Genomic DNA, 22,299 nt, shown 5'->3' with positions numbered 1-22,299 from the left:
TATATATATAATTAGAGAGAACTAACCAATAGGAGCAGCGCTCACGTTGAATATATATTTTTAACAATGAGAAAAGGGCTCTTTCAAAATCAGAGGCATTTTCTGACCAATAAAAATAGCTGTCAAGGGGCAGCTTGCTATGCAACACAAATTATTCTGCAAACCCAAAAATAGGGCATTATAAAAAAAAATATATATAAAAATTATATATATATAATTAGAGAGAACTAACCAATAGGAGCAGCGCTCACGTTGAATATATATTTTTAACAATGAGAAAAGGGCTCTTTCAAAATCAGAGGCATTTTCTGACCAATAAAAATAGCTGTCAAGGGGCAGCTTGCTATGCAACACAAATTATTCTGCAAACCCAAAAATAGGGCATTATAAAAAAAAATATATATAAAAATTGTACCGTGACCAAGGCAAGATCAACTCACAATAAATCCTTCACAACTGTAGGTTTCTGACTTTCCACAGTCAGTCGGCCAATTCAAAATTTCTGTGAGAAATTTTCTTGTTGATTATCAATCCACAAATCCATTGTCTGTAGTGATTATGTTCACAAGAGTCAAAGATGTGCCGGAGCCAATCTCAGCTGACTTTGGGAGCGAGTTGGAGAACACCCTGACTGGTTGCCAAACAATCACAGAGTCGCCCGTAAATCGCTAGTTGATTATCACAATGGTTGACTGCGTTCCCTGCAAATAAAAAGGCCTGCAACAGTGTTCACATTAATCCATTACCTGACCCTGCGCCTTCTCAAGACAGACATGGAAGACGCAGGCTTCTGTGGTCGCGGCATGACAGGAGTGGCAACAAATTTAGGATTAAGGGCTGGTGGTGGTTGAAGAGGCTGATGGTTCAAGGACTGAAGAAAGACAGATAAATTGAGTGATTAGTTAAAAAAAAAAAAAAAAAAAAACTTCATAATTAGGTTTTTTTGGCTTATATGTTACGTAAATGCAGAAATCACTAATGAAATGTTGCTATGGAGCAACTAACAGTGACAGAGAGTACAAATTGCCGTTTTGGATGCTACCAGTGTGTAAATACACATTAATGCCTGGATACTGCTGAGAGGTCCCTTATTGTAATTGAGTAGCAACCACTCTTTTACTATCAAAAACTAAATGGCATGCATGGCTGACTGAAAGTTTCTTAGTGAACTGGCAAAAATGATTAAACCATGCCGCTATGCCCAGACCGGCCTGGAAATACAACAGTTGTTCAGGAAAGTTAACATATTTCCCTGAATTTGGCCACAACATTCATCAAAGAGGAGACTCTGTGCTTGGTGGTTGCGCCTTCTCAGCAGCACTCCTGTACCAGCACAGATTTTGATTGGGAAGAATGTCGGCGCCATTTAACTGTCATTGCTGGACAGCTTCGGGGCGTTTGTGTTTTTTTGCGCCTGTAATGGGCAACATATTTCACAGCCCCGCTTTGTTCACCGGAGGTGTCGGTGCTGTTGGACGGTCTGTGGCTGGATGGATGGACGGCTTGTGGAGCCGACGATGAGAAGAAAGGAGCGTCAGCGCAGAGCGCAGATGCGTATGTGCAACTGGGAGTCGCGCCTTGGAATTGAAGCGGATTACGTGGGACAGGAGATGTGAGCCAATCTCTTTTCGTCAATGGACGCTACAGCTTCGTGTTTGCTTTCAAAACTTAGCTTGTAGCAGACGTGTGCACATTTTCAGCATGACGTCTCTGATCCACTGGTGAAAGGACTCTTTGATCCTCTCCTCTTTCATCTATAACTGCTTCAAACAACAAAGTGATTAAGATTGAATGACTGTCTGTGTCTAATGTGTTGTGTTATTTTGTTTCTTTCCAGCAGCTCCTATTATTTTGTTCTACGTCTTCCTTTCATAACTTTGCTGCTGTGAATTGGAAATTTCTCCATTGCGAGACTAATAAAGGTTTTCTTATCTTATCTTATAGATTGAAAAAGAAAGCATTAGATCCTTTGTCTTCATTCTAGGTTGAATGTGGGGGTAGATGACGGTTTGACCTGACAGACCCAAACATGTTACATGGGTCTGCTGGGAATGTCTGTTCGAAGGAATTCCAATCTCCAGCAAAATTTTGAGCTCGTCCCAGAGGGCTCAATTGCTGTCGTAAGGTTGTCGGTGCCTATTGTGGCAGCAATCTCCGAACCTGTTGGTGGACAACAGCGGTGAGGGCATGCTGTCAAGCTGAAGAAGGAATCCTATCGGGCCTTTTAAGTCTGTAAGACTCCGGAGGCAGCCGATGGGTCCCAGCTGACCAAGCGTAAGGTTGCTGAGGCAAAAATTGAGGTATATGAGTTTGATGAAGCCATGGAGAATTACTTATGGACAGCTGTGAGAAATTCTTTTTCATCATCGGGCATCTCAGGAGGTGGAAGCAGTGCCCATCAATGTTATGCACAGTACAGTATGTTTGGGGAGCTACTGATGGAAAAAACTGATTCCAGTGAGGACCAAACCGGTGGTATTTCGGTGAGTGGTTACTTGGCAAATCACTCATGGAAAGACTTTAGGAAGTGATCCGTTCATTCAAGTTCACCCAAAATTAACAATCACAAACGACGACACTAAGAGCATTAGTTTATGTGTGGGTGATACCTACCCTCTTTGACCACTTAACAATTGGTTTTCCGGTGTAGGATTTTTTGGGATCATCATTAGCATGCTCCTTTAGGAGTGCCTGCAAGACAGTGAATATTGTTAGAACAAGAAGCATGAAAAGCATTTTGAGCAGATGTTATCGTGCTGTCAACTTGTGCCTCCAAATTCCAAGCAAACAAGCTGGGGAAAATATGTAACCTGAATGTCGTGGAGTCAATTCCTTATAAAGGAACAAAGGAACAAATTACTTGAAACGAATAATTTGGGTAACTGATCAATTCCTGTTGCACAGCAGTTATTGGGAGTCTGGTCTAGTACGCCACCTCTAAACCATAAACCACACACACACACACACACACACACACACACACACACACACACACACACACACACACACACACACACACACATGCACACGCACACATCCTTGTATCACTGCAACTTGTGCCTATTTGCCTGTACACCCATACCAGCAGATACTGCGACAGCTGTGCTGTTCCCTGCTTGCATCTGCAATGGGATTAAAGCTAAATCATTTCATTGTGTTCTGTCCAACAAAGGGCAGAGCATACTCCAGTTTAACTACACCCATAGTGTCCAACCTAGCCGCTCCAACATTATGGTCCGGGATGTTGTCCTCCAGGAGGCGGACCTGCACTTCACAGAGTGGCAGAGGTACAGTGCCGTGACAAAGTATTTGCCCCCCTCCTGATTTCTGTTGTTGCATATCAATCACACACAAAGGTTTCAAATCTTCAAACCAATTTTAATATCAATTTATTCAGGCACTAAAAATAAAAAAAATAAAAAATCCAAACCTGTCTGACCCTTTGTGAAAAAGTAATTGCCAGCTGAACATAATAACGGGTTGAGCCACGCTTGGCAGCAATAACTGAAATCAAGCATTTACAATAATTGGCGATGAGTGTTTCACATCACTCTGGGGGAATTTTGTCCCACTCTTCCTTGCAGAATTGTTTCTATTCGGCCATATTGGAGGGTTTTCCAGCATGAACTGCCCATTTAAGGTCACACCAGAGCCTCTGAATTGGATTTAAGTCTGGACTTTGACCTGGCCACTCCAAAACCTTAATTTCGGTTTTTGTTTTTTGAGCCATTCAAAGGTGGACTTGCTGGTGTGTTTTGGATCATTGGCCTAATCCAAGAGCGCTTGGTTTTGAGGGCATGAACTGATGGCCGTATGTTCTTCAGGATTTTCTGGTACACAACAGAATTCATTGTTCCATCAATCACAGCAAGTTGCCCTAATCCTGAGGTAGCAAAACAGCTCCAGACCATCACACTGCTACCACCATACTTTACTGTTGGCAAAATGTTCTTTTTATCAAATTCTGTGCCATTTTAACGCCAGATGTAACGGGCCACACATTTTCTAAAAAGTTTAATTTTTGACTCATCATTCCACAGAATAATTTTCCAAAAGTCTTGAGGATCATCAAGATGTCTTTTGCAAAATGTGAGATGAGCCTTTGTGTTCTTTTTGGACAGCAATGTTTTTCACCTGGGAACTCTCCCATGAATTTTTTGTCTGGTGTCTTTCTTATGGTAGAGTGGTGAACACTGATCCAAACCGAGGTCAGCAAGGTCTGGAGTTCTTTGGATGTTGTTCTAGGTTCTTTTGCAACCTCCTGGTTGAGTCGTACTCACACTCTTGGAGTAATATTAGCTGGTCGACCAGGCCTGGGAATGTTTGCCACTGTTGCACGTGTTCTCCATTTGTGAATAATGGATAATCTTGGAAATGGCTTTGGAACCTTTTCCAGACTGATAGATATCTATAACCTTTTTCTTCTAATTTCTTCTCAAATTTCTTTGAATGGCGACATGATGCGTTTGTTTCTTGAGATCTTGTAGTCTCCTTCACTTTGTCTGACAGATTCTATTGATGTGATTTTTTGATTCAACAAATGTGGTGCTAGGGTGTTGCCTGTGAAATTGAACTCACCTTTCCCAAAACTGTGGTTAGTCGCGGTTATTTTGTGATTCAACAAGGGGTGGGGGGGGGTACTTTTTCACAGAGGGTCAGAAAGTTTTGAATTTTTTTTATTTGTGGCTTCAGAAATTGAATTGTCATTTGAAAAATGCATGCTGAATTTCATTAGGTTGTCTCTGAGTGATAGTAAAATGGGTTTGATGATTTGAACCTGTGTGGATAGATGTGCCCCCCCCCCACGCCCTCCAAAAATACATTATACGCCATGTAGCCAAAAATATTTAACAGAGATTGGGATGATCTTTTTCTACCCCAAGACCTCCTTTAAGCATGTAACAGCTACCATGAGCATACTGCCTGCATCATTCTCACCCATGATGTTCACATGTTCTCGTATGCTTATCAGTGGCGTATCTGAGGACAAGCGACAAGCAAAGTTGAGTCCACCTGTTCTTCCTTCTCACCCGCTCAAGAGTTGCACCCAAGCGTCTCCCCTCCATGCCCAGATTGGAGATGTGTGGACCCGTCACTGGAGCCCAACTGGCTAACCTCATTAAGAAGGAGCTCATGTTAGGCTGAAGATTTTTCAGTCCATCCTGTGGACAGACTCAACAACGGTTCTAACGTGGCTGCAGTCAGAGTCCTGCCGCTTTGTGGGCACCAGAGTGGCAGAGATACAAGAACTCACCAGCCCTGATGCCTGGCGCTACGTAGACTCAGATAGGAACCCTGCGGACAATATCACAAGGGGCAAGAGACTGCATAACCTTGTGAAGCCAAACAGGTGGACGCAACCCCAAGAAGATTTGCCAGTTAGGCCGATGTTGATTAGGATGACGCCTCCTGTGATCTGAAGAAGTCTGCCTGCTGTTGTGTCACTACAGTCACAGTCTTCTACTAGACTCCTCATCCAAGACTAGTTGTCTGCGTCATCCTGGGATGGACTGTTTCGAGTCATTCCAAGTGAGAGGTGGGTTATTTTAAATGTCTCACCACCAGAGGTGTAAACTTACATCTTCTGAACACAATAGACAGTGACTCATTCCTGATGGCTCTCAGGAGGTTCGTTGCTTGCTGAGGGACACCATCCGAGCTGTATTCGAACTAGGGAACCAGCTTCCAAGGAAGAGAAAGGGAGCTTGACAGGCATTTACCGCCCTGTCCCTAGAGCTACAGCAACAGCTTGCGCCAAGCAGAAGATCCATTTTCATTTCAACCTGCCTGCAGCACCCCACTTTGGAGGAGTGTGGGAGTTGTAAATACGTTCAGTTAAGGCGGCTTTGTACACCACAGTGGGAGCCCCATGGGAAGTACTAAGGACTGTGCTGCTTGAAGTGGAAGGAATCCTCAATTCCAAAACGCTGGGTTATGTCTCATCCAGCCTCAAGGACCTTGATCCCGCGATACCCAATGTCCTGCTGATCGGGCGGCAGGATGGATCCTTACCCGAGATTGTGTATCCAGAGACTGGCCGCCATCACTGGAGGCACTCTCATTTCTGGCCCAGCTTCCTTCAGAACTATCTGCCGAGCCTGCAGACATGCCAGTAATGGCATTCATCTAGAGCCAGTATCACAGAGAGCGCCATTGTGATGCTTGTGGACCCACAGCTTCCAAGAGCTATGTGGCCCATGGCCAGTGGCACCAACGTTAAATCCCAACACTAATGAGCACGCTCACTTTGCAGGTGTGCAGATCAGTGATCGTAACTACACCAGACCGGTGGCCAGGTTGGTTGCTCTTCCAGTTCTCTCTGCTGGTGAGAAGGACATCACTACTATCAAGACCAGCCAGCCCTAAATCATTGGAGACTCGGACACCTTTTTTTAGGAGCAAATGTACTTTGTACATTTGGGGGGGGGGCGGCTGTTAAAAAGGTTCTAAATGTTGATGTTGATTGTTATTATACTGTACAGGGTGATTAAAAAAGAATGACCCTATTTCATGATCAAATATTTCGCAAGTAAATGTATGAATAAGAATGAGGGAGTGGGTGTTTGAAAGATCAGATTTTCCAGTTTTCTATAATTGTCGTGTGACACTGACAGACTCATGCGTCTGGCAAATGGATTCACTTTTCAAGATGGGGCGCCTCCCCACTGGAGCTAATTAGAGCATTTTTAAATGAAACACTTTCTCAGCAATGGATTGGTCGGACAGGGGCGCAGGACATTGCTTTGTCGTTGGCTTCCTAGATCTCCTGACCTCACAGTATGTGATTTTTTTTCCTCTGGGGGTTTGTAAAAGATAAAGTCTTTGTTCCATCATTACCAACTGACCTGGAAAACGTAAAACACAGAATAACAACAGCGATCATTTCAATTGATCCTTATGTGCCTTAACTTCTCATATCGAATTGATGTTGTTCGTGCTGCAAGGAGAAGCCATATTGAGCACTTGTTACATGTGAAATAAAACTTGACTGTTAGTAGAATACTTTTATTATAAGTGTTATGTTTTCCTATTTTTCCTTCATAGAATATTTGATCATGAAATAGAGTCGTTCTTTTTTAATCACCCTGTATATATGAAGAGTATAGGTACGTTATTTGCCCCTTACATGAAATGTGCAATGCATTTTGGACAACTCGTCACGACCTGTTGCGCAGTAGTTATTCGGCAGTCTGGACTGCTTCACCGCCATTATTGGATGTGTTCAGTGCTGCAGTAGTCTGGTGTGTACATGACCCACAAACCGCGCACACGCACACACACACACACACACACACACACACACACACACACACACACACAGCCTTGTATCACTGCAACTTGTGCCTGTTCGCCTGTATGTCTGTACCCGCACATATTGTGACACGTGTACTGTTCCCTTGTTGTGTCTCCAATGGGATTCAAGCTGCCAAACCACATCTTTGCTCTTTCATTGTGTTTGGACCGACACTCGGGGGTGGACAAGGTACACTCCAATTGGACTACACCTATACTTTCCAACCTAACCTCTCCAACTGATATCTTTGTTTTTTTTGCTATAAATTAGTAGTGCGGTTATGCGGAGGCATCTGGTGAGCTATTATTGGTGGGTTGCAAACATTGCCATAATTGGTGGTGCAGTCGACCCGATGCACCACTCCTCCCTACCTGTCGGAACATGTCGACTCACTCTCCCGCGCTGAGGCTCAAGTGTATTTAATGAGTGCTGTGATATTTTAGGAATACACTTAAGCAGGTTAACATTATTTTATTCTTTTTAATTCACCTTGAGCTCTGCCTGTAGTCAGGATTTATGATGCAATAATTTTCACTCTGGAACAAATTATTTCAGATTTAATTCATCTCAATGGGAAGTGTTGTAGAACAGATTGTAGCTTTTAGGTTACTGTAGGCTAAAGCAATATTTTACAAAGGAGGTCAAATTAAAAAAAAAGTGTATGGATTCCACACTAGAAATAGTCACAGCTGTAATAATTTCAGATGCCATCATTTATCTCTCACACTGTTACCTTAATGTGTGTGATGAGTGCAGGGGAATTGTGTATGCCTGGTGGGACACACTTCTTGTTGGATGGGAGTGACTCAAGTTTGCCCACCAAGTTCCAAAGCCCTTCTAGCTCCAACGGAGTCAAATTAACATTCGCTGGTTTGTCCAACAGCTGTTCTAAAACATCATCTTCACTGACACTCTTATCTTCTTCCGCCATATTCTCAAATGCTGGATCTGTGCCAGAGAGTATATTTAAATTAGAGAAGAGGAAAAAAAAGTTATTTGTTGCTGGATATCTACCATAAAGCAAATGTTTTGTCTTTGGGTTCATACCAATGTCCAGAGACAATTTCTGGAACTCTGGTGTGAGGTAAGAAGTCTTGGTCAGACTGTAGCTATAGCGCTCCAACACATACCAGCACATCTCGTAAAAAAATGGGTGACGGAACTTCACTGGAACCTGTGAAAGTAGCAGAAGTTAATTGCACAATGCTGAACATATTTCTTCATGTCAGTTTTTCACAGCACTCCTACCCGTGTGCGGTCCTCTATATTGCAAATGTTAAGTTGCATAGGAATGTTAAAGCTGTGAAGGAAGTTTCCACCAAAGACAATAGAATCCACAGGGGTGTAGACTGCATGAATCCAACCTATCAAAAAGCAGATATAAATTTTTGCAAACATAAGATTTATTCATATCTGTGGTTATATTTACCTGATGGTATGATAAAGGTGCATCCTTGTCGAAGTTCAATCCTCTGGCAGTCAGAAGCACGATCCCCAAGAAAAATATCCGATTGTTTTCCCGACAGCACCCAGTGTTCATATAACTCTAAGTTCTGAGCGGTGGGAGGGATCAACCAGAATACCTGACAACATCATGTACAGATACATGACTTAAATGTTCATGGGATGCAATAATGGGCCTTTCAGTGAACTAATTGGTTGAGAGCTAAAGGGAGAATTTTACTGGTAAGAAAAAGAGTGTTCTATGCTCTGTCAATATCTTCGGGACTAATCACCACTATAACTCTCAAAGCAGAGGCTGACAAATTAATTGTATTGTCATTACTGACGTACCTTGCTCCCTCTTAGAACATGGTACCACACGGATGTTCCTCCAAAGTCAATGTGAAAGTCTGTATAGCATCCCTCCACACTCATCAGACAGTACCTGTGAAAGAATACCATACATACATTTTTCAGAATGGAAACATTCATGTCATGAATAGATAAACAAGGGAGCCGTTACTTTTGTACTTTGGGATACTGCATATCACTGATTGAGTTGGTTGAGTCCCTTTGTCTTTCTTTCAGGTGACGGGGCCACATGTTGTCAACCCAGTCTATAAGATCAAGCTACAAAAGAGGGAAAAAAATCGAATTGCGTTACAAGTGTACTTCCATGAAACAATAAATTATATAAATTCTAATCAAAGTAAATGAAATACAAAACAATACAATACATCCTGGTTTATATCGTGCTTTCACAACAGCTGCAGCTGTAAAAAAGTGCTGAACAAAACAGTTAAGATAAAGTAAAATAATAAACACAACACAACATAAAACACAGACAGTCGTGCCATCTTAACCACTTTTCCCCTCATACGCTTTGTTGTTTAAAGCAGTTTGAGATGAAAGAGGAGAGAATCAAAATGTCCTTTCACCAGTGGATCAGAGACGTCATGCTCAAAATGTGCACGTCGGCTACAAGCTTAAGTTTCAAAGTCAACAAGAAGCTGTAGCATCCATTGACGAAAAAAAGAGATTGGTTCACTTCTCCTGTCCCATGTAAATCCATTTCAATTCCAAAGTGGTGACTCTCAGTTCTAAATACACATCTGCGCCAACGCTCCTCTCTCCTCATCCTCAACTTCAGCAGCCATCCATCCAGCCGCACCAACGCAGACTGTCCAACAGCGCCGACATCTTCACTCAACAAAATGGGGTTGTGAAAAATGCTGCCCATTACAGGCGCAAAAAACACAATCACCCCGGGGCTGTCCAACACCGACAGTCAAATGCGGCCGACATTCCTCCCAATCGAAATCAGTGCTGGTACAGGCGTGCTGCCGAGAAGGCACAACCACCAAGCACAGATTCTTCTCCTTTGACGAATGTCGTGGCGAAAATACGCTGAAAACAGTCCACATCAGGTCCACACGATGAAACAACAAACACCATGTGACAAAACAAAAGACAAAATCAACAAAAAAAGCAAGGCTCGTGAAGAGCACTTGCCGACGGCTGCCCAATCGGGCGCCATCTTGGATAAAAACAATAATAATAAAAAAATGAGAGGCAACTCTCATCTGTCACTGAACGAATGGTTTCTGACAGATGTAAAGCTCAAGTTTTTATTACGCAAGAGAAAAACAAAATAAATTAGGTCTGTGAGCAGATAAAGGGCCCCCACAGCACTGGCCACATTGGAGGGTATTGGCATGTTGGGATAGTGGCAGAATGTAACTTTTTTTTTTTTAAACTGCACAATGAACTAATTTAATATTGACTACTTTTCTCGGTGTGATGCGTGTTGAAAGTTTGTTTTCCCAAATGTTAAGACCATCAAAATCTGTCATCTTTCAGGCAAACAGTGCGTCGCCATGGTAACAGCATTCGTCAAAATAAAAAACTGCTTTTCCTGTTAGTCTTGAACATCTTAGCATGAAACAGCCACAGTATCAAGACAATCATATTAAATCCCGAGGTGGAGTTTAAAAAAAAATGTGACTTTTATTAAAGGCCAAAAATGGGTCCAAATGTGAAAGAAACTTCACAATTTCCTGTGTGGCTCCAGAGCCTTTTTTGTAGGGCTTGGACTGTTACATGTACATACCTCAAAAATTTCATCATTCTTGGTGTCACATACAACCAGCGCTGGTAAAATTTTGTAGGGGGCATTGTTGAGCCATTTTTTAAGAATTGCACAAGAACCTCATTAAATACTGTTGCTGTTGTCAGGCCTGATGTATGCATATTTAGACTCAATAGTAGTGTTTTCACACTAAAGAAGACATTTATTTCCTGGAGCCCAGGGGTGCGGTCAACTGTTCCGTGGACTGACCCCAAGGCGACCGCGAGGTGTGTTGGAAAAAAGAAAAGAAAAAAGTCTTTTTTTTTTTTTTAATGACATGACAGGAAGTCAGTGTCGCCAAACTTAGCGACTTTGACACTATATTTAGTGAGTATTCAGATCCTCTTGAGCGACTCTTTTTTTTCAAAAAAGTGACTAGTAACAATCTAGCGACTTTTTCTGGTGTTATTGGAGACTTTTGGAGTCTGTGTGGTGAAAGCACGTTGTTCTCATGAGCAGCGCCGGGAGCTGTTGTGGCCCCACCCCCAAATGAAGCCACTGCTGGCTGATCGCGCCAGGTATCACAATTTGGGCTGGATGTAAATGTATAACTTTTCTTTGTCTGAAATAAATTTAAAAAACATCAACAAATAAAAATTACAAAAAAAAGGTAAGAAAGAGAACATCCCCCCCAAGTAAATCACATACACTGATGACATCATTGGGTGATGTTTAGGACAGCCAATAGCTACTTTCCTTACCGATGAGTTGGAAACGCTGCTGGAAGTTAACAGCTGTTAACAGTAGCGAGCAGCTAGCGATTACAGCGGTTCTTTGGCTGGTTCAATGCGGCTCCCGGGCTTTCACACGACAAGCGTTGAAAATGCCTCGGCGGTGGCAACGCCATTCAAACAACGGCGCTAAATACACAGGACGTACTACGTCAGCCTATCATCAATCCCGTCCGTTACTTGATTGACACAGAGGGCAACCAATCAGATGAGTGAATCACCACTCATGCGCAAACAACCGCGCTAAACGCTAAGCTAGTCAGCGAATTACCTCTGATGTCAAGGCAGGGGTGCCCAATACGTCAATTGCACTTGACCAGCGGACTGGTCCCAAGTCGACGGCAAGGGGTGGGAGGAGGAAATGGAGGGGTGGGGGGAGAAGACGCAGGAGTGCGTGTGCGTGCGAGTGAGTGTATGTGCATGCGTGTGTGTGCATGCTTGCGCGTGCGAGGATGGAATGCCCATGTGTATGTGGCTCTTTGCAGAAACACAGTAAAAAAAAATTGCTCTTTGTCTCTTACTGGTTGGCCACCCCTGGCTGAGAGGAAACGATACAAGAACTACCATTTTCCACCACTGAATTACCAATGAAGAGCGACTCACCATTTTGCCATTAAAAGTACACACCAGGGGTGAGGATATTTTTAATGCTTTCATGGGATTTGTAGGCGGGACAAAACAGTGGCTTTTAGATTTATCTTTCCTCACTGATCTCACTGGCCAGTTCAATGAATTGAATTTAGAGCTGCAGGGTAAGGGTAAAGATGTAGTCAACATGATGAGTTCAGTGACCATATTTAAAAGCCTGATGTCCAACCGGCTGCGGCTTGGTAACTTGTGCAACTTCCCTCACATGCAAGCAGAACTACAACATCAAGGGAAAGGTGTGACACAGCTTGACAGTGCACGTTATGAGGAGCATTGTTCAGAGCATCTCGTCAGAGTTTGAGAGGCGTTTTACTGACTTTGCATCCATCGAGCCTATAGTAGTCAGCTGTATGTGTTATCCATTTGGTACAAATATTGACGTTGGTGACATTGCCGCCAAAGTCAAATCACTTTTCGACTTTGAAAGCCCCACTCGAGGATGAGATTCTGAGATTGCAAAATGACATGAAGATCAAAGCCAGCCCACTGAGGTGGGAAGTGGTTTCCTTTTTTCAAACAGAGATCTACCAGTTTTGTAGCTGGTTTTTTTCTGTTTGGATCATATTTGGTTCTATGTAGGAAAGCCAAATGGCTTGGCCCTGGGACTTTTAGTGTTTTAATTAATGTGTGTGTGTTTCAGATGTTGACACTGGACTGGTAGATCTCCGGAGGTTAGCTCCTTGAAAAGTAGCCCTTGGGACAAAAAAGGTTGGGCACCCCTGATGTAGAGCATACTCAATGTCTTGAGGCTTTTCAAATAAATTTCCAGTTGGATTCATTCAACTACCTTCATCCATAACATAAAACGTAAAAAAATGACATTCCTAGTCTAGTCCGGGAATAGTAGTACTCAGTAGTAATAGTAACAGTACTTAGTAGTAGTAATGTCACTTAGCTGTGCTACTTTGTAGTAGTAGTATTTAGTCGTAGTAGTGGTAGTAGATAGTAGTAGTACTCCATAGTACTAGTAGTAGTATTTAGGAGTAGCACTTCGCAGTAGTAATGATATTCACAGCAGTACTAAGTAATATTTTGTAGCAGTAGTAGTTAGTAGTCAAACTAAGAGTATTTAACACAACTCAACTGTATTTATAGAGCACTTTAAAACAACCACCACTGCATACAAAGTGCTGTACATGGAGCAAATATATATACAACAATAAAAAATAAAACAAATTCATAACAAAGACAGTAGAATGCACAAAACAGTAAAATTAAGATCAAGTCTGAATCATGCTGAGTCAAAAGCCAAAGAATAATAATAATTAATACTAATAGTACTTAGTCGTAGAAATATTACTTAGCAGTAATTGTAGTACTTACAACTAAAAAGTCATAGTACTTAATAGTAGAACTTTCTAGTACTACTTAGTTTAGTAGTAGCAAGGAAACGTAGTAGTAGTACTAGTAATAATAATAGTAGGAGTAGTAGTAGTCCTTAGTGGCAGTAGTAGTACTTACTAGTAGTAGAACTTACTAGTAGTTGAAGTACTGCATAGTAACATCAGCACTTAGAGGTAGTAGTAATAGTACAATAATACCCTTAGTTTTTAGCAGCAGTATTAGTAATATCATTAGTCGTACTTCGTCCATGGACTGAAGAAACCTTTTCTCTCTTTCAATTGAGATCAATGAGCAGATGGACGTAGTCTCCTTTGACATCAACTTCTGCAAAGAGGACAAAATCCCCTCAAGGAACACTATCTTCCCAAGAATAAAGCTGGGGTCACAGCATCAAGGAGCTAAAGGAGATAATCCATAAGAATGAACACGCGTTCTGAATCTGAGATGAAAGAGCTCAACCACGAGGTCAAAAGCCATCAAGATTTCCAAGCTATAAGAATAAAGTGAAGAAATGTATTCAGGTCAAGGGCCAAGCACCTTGGCAAGGTCTGAAGAGGATAATGAGATCAGCACATTATTGAAAACATGGAGAAATGAAATTAAATGTACATTTTGTTTTTTTAGTTCATATATTTATTCATTGATGTACATACTGTGGAAGGTCTCTTGACCAGATTTTCCATCTTTGTGTGGCTAAACTCCAGGCTGATGACATTGTAGAGCTTCTCTCGCTGAGATGGAGAACTCTCATAGTACCGTGTCCACTGGGCCATGGACATCTCTATCCCCTTCTGAGTGCTTACATCCATGACATCAATCATACGTCTGCTACCTGAATAGAGAGTGAAAAATCAATGACTATATATTGACCTGGAAATGAAGTTTTTTTTTTTTTGTTTAATTAGTACTTATTGAAAACTATTTTACTCAAAAGAATTGTCTTGTCAGTTAGTTTTACATTTTCACAGTTGGACTGATTGTGCTCCATATATAAAACCAAAGAAGCTGACCACACACGCAAGGATGCTATCCCCGATCACCACCTCCAGGAAAATTGAGGATGTTGTGTCAGCAGTATTTGCAGCCAAAAACAATGCCAGAAAGATTAAGAAATCCTATACTTTCTTTATTAGTGCCCGAGCAGCAAATGATGCAAGGTCTCAATTGTTTTTGTCAAAATTATTAGTAGTAGTATTGGGATGAGTAAAATAATTTGTATTCGTATTAGTATAGCCCCGGGAGTGACCGCTGCAAGATCCCTATTATAACTGAAATTATTTCAAAGGCCTGAGCAGTGCCTTTGACAAGGTCCTTATTATTAGGGCCTGAGCAGTGACCACTGCAAGGTCACAAATTTTTTTGTAGAAATTATTGTAATTATTATTAGGGCACCAGCAATGATGCCGGTGGGGCCCCTATTGTTTTTGTACAAATTATTATTATTATAATTTTATTTTTTTCCCGAGAAAAAGTCATCAGAATTTGGGGAACCGAAACAAAAGGTCTGATGAAAATTTGACATTTTCAAGTCATCATAAGCGATGAAAAGCAGGGGAAAAAAAACAAAAAAAAAAACAATCCTGGTTTGTGGCAGCCCGAGGCGTACAAAAAAGTCCATTGCAGCCAAAGTCTAAAATAACTAGGAAGTGTGCCCTGAATTTTTAAGGTCAATTTTGCACATTTGCAGGGGTCATACTTTTGCATATTGTCCTAAAGGACTCATCCAAATAACTTCAAAGCTAGGCTGAGACAACACCAGGGGAAAAAAATTTTGACTTTTCAAAATACTACATGGGCATCAAAGATTGCATTTAATATTTCTTTCGCCACAAAGGAAGAAATCCTTAACTGCTGAAAAAAAAAAAGATGAAATATATATGCAATGTTTCAGTAATTGTGTGTTTATGGTAATAAATAGCAATATATTTAACAATAACATTTGAAAACAAAATATTAACATTTATGTTTCTGAATATCAACTTTGGCAAGTAAAACATCATGCACTTAGATAGAATGAGCGTTAGGGGATAGAGTAAAAATTAAATACATGTATAACGTTTTATATATAATGTATGAATAATACAAAATAATTACAACGTTCGACATTTGAAGCAAAAGTCTTTGCAATGAAATGCACGTGGAACAAAGTTAAACAGTAATACCTACAAAGAAGATAATGTTGGTATTGGAACTGGGCGATATGACGATATGTATCGTGATGTCAATAGAAATGACTCTCTCGTGTCATATTCCTCCTACCGTGCTAATCACCAATCACAGCTTGGCTTGCGAACGTCACATGAGCCGTGATTAGTTGTTACAAGGCCCCTGAGCACTTGATGATATTTTCAGTCAATGGCAAGTGGCAAACTACATTTTTAAACGTGTCAGTATTACTTGAAAAATAATGAAGTTAACAAATGTATTATAGACAAAGGAACTTTTTAACTTTTTACTGCTGAAAATTGCTGAGTGTCCCTATAATTATTAGGGTATACGATGAATTGCACTTGCAATATAACAGCGATTTGATCGTGCATGATTTTGTAATTGCAAAGACTACAGAGGGCAACTTTGCCAAAAAACGCCTATGGAAAGGTGCGCCCAAAGTAAATGTGTTGCTGTTCTTGAACCATTTGGAGTATCAGCATAGTTTTGGTCTCTTTTTGAAATATTCAAAATGTTATTATTATGAATATTTCTCCCATACAGTAAGAATCTGTGTAAGTGCTCCTGTCACTGAACTATGGATGTTCGAAAACAGAAAAAAAAGGCGACTCTTATGTTCGTCTAATTTCTTTTCACAAAATCTGCATTGAAAATGGATTTAGAATGTTGATTAGGACTTGAAAACACTACAGGATCAAAGCTTGAGGTCTCCCCAAGTTCCGGTTCAAATTCGACAATTGTAACATGTAGGGTACCATTCAAATCTACAGAAACTCAGCTTTTAAAAGATGTATAACATGTTCACAAATGTACTCAGCTGACGACGTGCATCAGCGATTTGTTTTGACAGATGACGGAGGGCCCTTTGTGGGCCCTCCTAAGTTTAAGGGTTTAAATGATAATTTTCTCATTTTTGTCGCGAGCCACTTGGGAGTTACATCTTCTCTCGGAGGGCCATTACCACAGTGAAACCGAATAAATGTTCAATCATCTCATCCTATTATTACTTTGACACAACAAAAAGGATTACTAGTTTTGAAAACACTCAAGTCAACTATTTGTGTGCTGTTTGCTCACTTATTGTTTAAGTGAGTGTAAACAGGGTAACAAAATTATTGCAAAATTACAATGTTTATTCCACATGGCAATTTGACATTTTGGTACAGATTTTAAGAAGGATCATGGAAGTTGACACCCCTGATTTGCTTTTGCGGGCCACATAAAATGACTGGATCTGGACCCGGGCCTTAAGTTTGAAACCTGTGCAATTGTTCGGGGTTTTAATTTCAGCTCGGCAGAGCAAAGTCTGGGCACGCCTGGTATTAATACTACACATTTGCGATACGAGAATGAAGTTATGGCTTACCAACAAACATCTTGACATCACTAACACTGAAGTTTGGATCAGGCATCCTATGAAACAAGAAAAAAAGATGTTACTATGCTCACTTTATACAACAAATTATGAGTGTTACAAGTGTAGGGGAGAGGAGCAGAGAGAAGTGAAGAAAAAAGCGGGTAAAAAAACATACTTGAGTCCTAGTCCATCAATTTTCTCAAAGATGATTGGGTCTCTCAGGCCACTTCTTTGGATGAGTTCATATGTTAAATCTAAAAGACAGACATTTCAAATACAAATGTTATATGCTATATATTTCAGATAGTGCTGTCAAGCGATTAAAAAAAAGGGCAATTAATTAGGGTCTGTAATTAATCTATATTTTAATCTCATCTAAAAATGACTGAGAAAACCCCTATTTTCTTTTTAAATTTGTTACATTATTGAGGCAGATCAAAACATAAAAGAAAAAGTGGCATTATAAAGTATTTTATTGTTTTTCAGCAGACTTGGACAGATGCAGTCCTAGCTGTTTACTTTCTTATGTATTTGAGACTAGTCAAAGTCCTACCTGCAACCTTTAGTTTCGACTACGAGGGGGAATATCACTGTTTTGTTTGTTTTTGTAAATCTCCAAAGAATTACAAAATAAAAATAAAATAGAATATCAGGTCCTTAGAAAGTGCTTAGGTTAACATATCAAAAACAGTAAGAACAATTTTCTGAGCAATACAAGAAGTCAACACTGAACTTGTTTCAGATAATAAACAATAAAACAGACCCTTAAATCACAGTGCTGTAAGTTAGCACTTCAGAAATAACACTGTTCATCATGACAAACTAAAAGCGCTGAAGTAAACATCAATCACTTCTAGTAGTCTACAGAGGACACATCAACTATGCCTCGTACGTGGGGTGTTCTCGAGTTTAGTTTGCCGAAGAGCTTTGCTATGTATGGCTCGCTCGCTATATTGCTAACGCTTTTGGTGCTAATGTTAGCCGTGGCTGCACTCATGACTGGGTGCTTTGCATTGATGATGTAAATTTTCCATTCATTGTCCCGAGAACTCTCACATGCTCCTCCATTTTCATCTCTCCACTCCTCAACGCTGCTTACTAAGCCCACCCAAGTCCAATGGGAGCCTATCAGCTTCGGCTAAACAAGCCCCAACATAATGGCAGCCAATCAATGTCCGCTTCAGGCTGTGACTGACAGTTGTTTCCCCACCCTCAACAACTCGAACACAGGAAGCCAACACATAAAAAGGGCTTAGAAAATGGCAACCCACCTACAGAAATAATAAAGGCAGAGATTAAAATCTAGATTAACACGATAAAATAAATAACGCACTAAATGTTCTATAATTAATTAATCGCAATTAACGCGATAGTTTGACACCTCTAATTTCAGATAATATTTTTAATCACTTCCAACAAATACAACACAGTACAGTGTTCACAGAAACGACCGGCGAACTACAAGGAACAGATGGCCACCTTCCGCTCATACTGCCGTAAAAAGATTGCTGACAAACACATCCAACCCAACCACATCACCAACATGGATGAGGTGCCACTCATTTTCGACATCCCGGTGAACCACTCCGTGGAAAAGAAGCGGACCAGCATGGTAACGATACGCACAATGCGGCACGAGAAGTAAGCTTTGACTGATGGACAGAAACTGCCACCGACGGTGATTTTTAAGAGAAAGAGGCTTTACGAAGGAAATCCAACCGCTGGAAATCAGTGTAAACGGAGCGTTCAAAGTGAAGTTGTGAGCAGTGTGGAGCGATGGATGACAGATGGCGAACACAGCTTTACGAAGACTGGGAGGGGCATCGGGAGAGTTATGCCATAATTTATGAATGGAGTGTGGTTGCTTGGACTAATGAGCCTGTTTTGCATTGTTCCGGCTGTTCATTTCAGATACAGATGAGGACTGATTTATCTGTGGATGAGCAAAATAATGAGAGTACAGTATTAAATACTTCAATAAAGTACAACCCAACTCAGTTTAGCTCCTGCTGCCTTTTTAAAAACATGTGCTAGCGTGCATGTGTGCTAACGTATTTTTTAATAGAGCGCATCTTTTACCATACCTGCGTCCAATAATTCAGTGTGTTATGTATGTGTTAAATACAGAAATAGCACCCGTCCGTAACTGACACTGCACCTCTTAATCAAAGTTGCCGACCACTGGCTGAGTAGAACATCTGAGATATGTTGGGCGCAGTGGGGGGCGGTTCATCAGAGGCACTTTAAGTTGTGGTGGGCTTAGTTATGACTCCCATTCAACCTAAATTTGAATGAGATTGGTTAATTCCAAATACCGTCACATTCCGGTTATAAGAGGGAATGCACACTTGTGCAAGATTATTTCAATTGTTTATGTTTACCTGTACTTCTCTTCTTCTATTTTCCAATTGAGTTTTACAGGTTATACGTCACATTCATGGTAGGGAAACAAACACAAAATTTGTTTTTCTATGGTCTCACAATGTTATATCACAAGAACTTAGTATTAATCAGAGGTGTTCAGACTTTACATGCACTATAATTATACACATTGGATATAAACTGGGACAATTTGAGATGTGAATGGAGAGAGCAGACTATGTTAACTTGATGACTATGTGCATGTAAAATTACCGTATTTTCCGCACTAAAAGGCACACCTAAAAGCCTTCCATTTTCTTAAAAGCTCACAACGCGCCTTAAAACCCGATGCACTTTGTGTATGGTTATTACGGTAATATGTCGACCCCCAAAATGGCTCCTTGCCAGAGACATGCTTACAACGCAGAGTTCAAACTTAAGGTGATCGGTTGACGCAGTTGAACATGGATATAGAGCAGTGGCAAGAGAGTTCAATGTTAACGAGTCAATGTTATAATTTGCTGTTGGTTAAGTGAACTGTGTCGCTGCTTTATTAGATAAGTTTTACTGACATCTGATCGTTCTGTAGCAACACCACTCAACAGCGAAGCTTAGCTGTTGTCGTTTGTTCAAAGCTTCTTTGATCTGTGACATGGTTGCGTCGGTGCTGATTGGTTGAACCACATGCGTACGTGCTCGAGCTCACGCTCGCACAGCAAAGAGCAGCGGACTATGGACTGCTGAGGCGCGCTTCACTCGAGTGGCATTGCTACAGTTCTGTTGGTATTTCCTTGATCGTAGCTCCATCTAGTGGATGCATTGTAGATTGTGTCTTATAGTGCGGTGCGTCCAATATATGAAAAAAATTACAAAATAGGCCATTCATTGAAGGTGCGCCTCATAATCCAGTGCGCCTTTTAGTGTGGAAAATATGGTAGAATGTTCAAATTCTAACAGGTGCAATCTTCAAACTGTACTTCTCTACCTTTTCCTTGCATGCGAAGGATCCGATCAGAGTTGAACCTCTGGCAGTGGACTTTTTCCTCCAAATTAAACGTTCTCCTTCCATCAATCTCTTCATCTGAGATAACATCCTCTTGATAACGCCGCCGTGTACCAGTCCGCTGAAGAGAGAGATAAATCATAGTTGGGTGGAAAAAAAAATATATATATATATATATATATATATATATATATGTGTATATGTGTGTGTGTGTGTGTGTGTGTTAGTTAATACAAAAGACATGACGAACCCATCAAAATTGCATTTAGACAATCTGCAAGAAATCTGGAATTGTGCAAAAATGAACTCATTCAGCGAGAGAGAGGGGGAGAAATGTTTGCAAAAAAAACTTTGTCACCAATGTTTTTTGCATTTGTGACAGTTCAAAGAAGATCTGTACAAAATTCTTTTTTAGGATGACTGACTGGATTTCAAATTGGAGAGCATCAGGCTGAGACATACATCTGAAAAAAAATGCCAGGTCTATGAAGATGTTCTGAACAATTCCTGTTTTCAGAACAAGTTTGCATAAATTATCACTGCCAATACATCCACTATTATAAGAACATTTACTGTGTTTCTGCCAGTTCATATCAACTGTGATCTTAAAGTGTTCAATGTTGAAGACTATGGATTTTGCACCAGATAGACTATCTTGCTTTGCGCATAGTCTCACATTGGTGAGGCGTTAGATCAGTTTCCACTATAAGTCAAGTGTTCCACTTCACGGGCCAGGGTCTCGAGATTTTTTTTACTCCATTGGACCAGTAAATATTTCATGTGCAGAATGCAAACATTGTTTCTGCAATTATTAGTCTTCATAGAATTGTTATGATTAGTCGTGTAGTTTGTTGTCGAAACAGACACCGTACAGTGGTAGTAAAAACCTGTGCAGATGCACAGATGAGACAAAAATGCTCAATTAAATTAAAATGTGTAATATCAATTTACTTTTGAATGCCCCTTTTCACCATTTAATCAACAGAATCTGACCACTTTGATCAATAAAACAGAAACAAAGTGGTGCACAAGAGGAAAAGAGAGTATAATGAGGCAAAAATCGCTGCCTGGTACATAAACCTAATACCTGTATATGAAACCAACACTCCTGCGAGTGTTGCACCAGGTACCAGTACAAGTTTTGTAAAGTGAATTTGAGCCGGCAAAAAACGACATGATACCCCAATTCCCAGATACTGGTACATGGGGCAAGAAAATATATCAAACAAATAAATACGAACATGAAAGCGCTCCAACTTTTTTGTCAGAACGGGCGGGCGCACAAAATGAGTATTATATGTATATATATATATATATATACACACACACACACACACACACACACACGCACCTGGCCGATCACGCATGAATTAGTTTACACAAAACGCTATTCAAATACTCGACATTCAATGATTAATCTTCCTTTTGTGTGCACACGTGCACCCTTTGTGGTTTCCATTCTCGCTGAAATTTCGAAATCTCCGAGATATGGCGAGGCCATGACAATGCGAGGCGAGGGTATTACTATTATGGTGACGCCACTCGAGCTAAGCGCGCCTCAGCAGTAGATAGTCCGCTGCTCGCTGCTGTGCGTGAGTCAGCGCGAACATGAACTCAAGCGCGTCTTGATTTCAACCAATGAGCGCCGACGCAACCTACGTCACACACGACAACAGCTAAGCTAAAATAGCCGAGACGACACTCGAAGTCAGACGGACACGTTTTTCTGCCAATCTGTGTGTTTCCCTTTTTGTCCAAATATATTTTTTACGACAAAAACTGTCTTGTCCACGGCGTCTTTTATTCGTTCCACTGGGGTTT

At 40.9% G+C, this 22,299-nt stretch overlaps 1 protein-coding gene across 2 annotated transcripts in view; it reads right to left on the bottom strand.

Moving 5' to 3' along the window:
- Window positions 1–22,299, bottom strand: part of kdm2aa (lysine (K)-specific demethylase 2Aa) — a 60,856-nt gene that overhangs the window by 34,941 nt on the left and 3,616 nt on the right. Inside the window, exons 2-13 of one of the 2 annotated variants that reach the window (XM_019879755.1) lie at window positions 20,461–20,599; window positions 17,290–17,368; window positions 17,124–17,170; window positions 14,242–14,420; window positions 9,261–9,367; window positions 9,089–9,182; window positions 8,724–8,877; window positions 8,543–8,658; window positions 8,342–8,468; window positions 8,028–8,242; window positions 2,614–2,691; window positions 747–871 (exon numbers count right to left, since the gene is read on the bottom strand). In XM_019879755.1, the coding sequence (XP_019735314.1) occupies window positions 747–871; window positions 2,614–2,691; window positions 8,028–8,242; window positions 8,342–8,468; window positions 8,543–8,658; window positions 8,724–8,877; window positions 9,089–9,182; window positions 9,261–9,367; window positions 14,242–14,420; window positions 17,124–17,170; window positions 17,290–17,368; window positions 20,461–20,599 (1,460 nt within the window). Of the gene's footprint in view, window positions 1–746; window positions 872–2,613; window positions 2,692–8,027; window positions 8,469–8,542; window positions 8,659–8,723; window positions 8,878–9,088; window positions 9,183–9,260; window positions 9,368–14,241; window positions 14,421–17,123; window positions 17,171–17,289; window positions 17,369–20,460; window positions 20,600–22,299 lie in introns of both variants that reach the window. The other variant, XM_019879753.1, reaches the window with a different exon arrangement.

The sequence above is a fragment of the Hippocampus comes genome, unplaced genomic scaffold (assembly GCF_001891065.2).
Source record: "Hippocampus comes isolate QL1 unplaced genomic scaffold, H_comes_QL1_v1.1 scaffold158, whole genome shotgun sequence".
NCBI lineage: Eukaryota > Metazoa > Chordata > Actinopteri > Syngnathiformes > Syngnathidae > Hippocampus > Hippocampus comes.
Note: the sequence above shows the minus strand (reverse complement) of the source record. Positions and strands in the feature narration are given on the sequence as shown.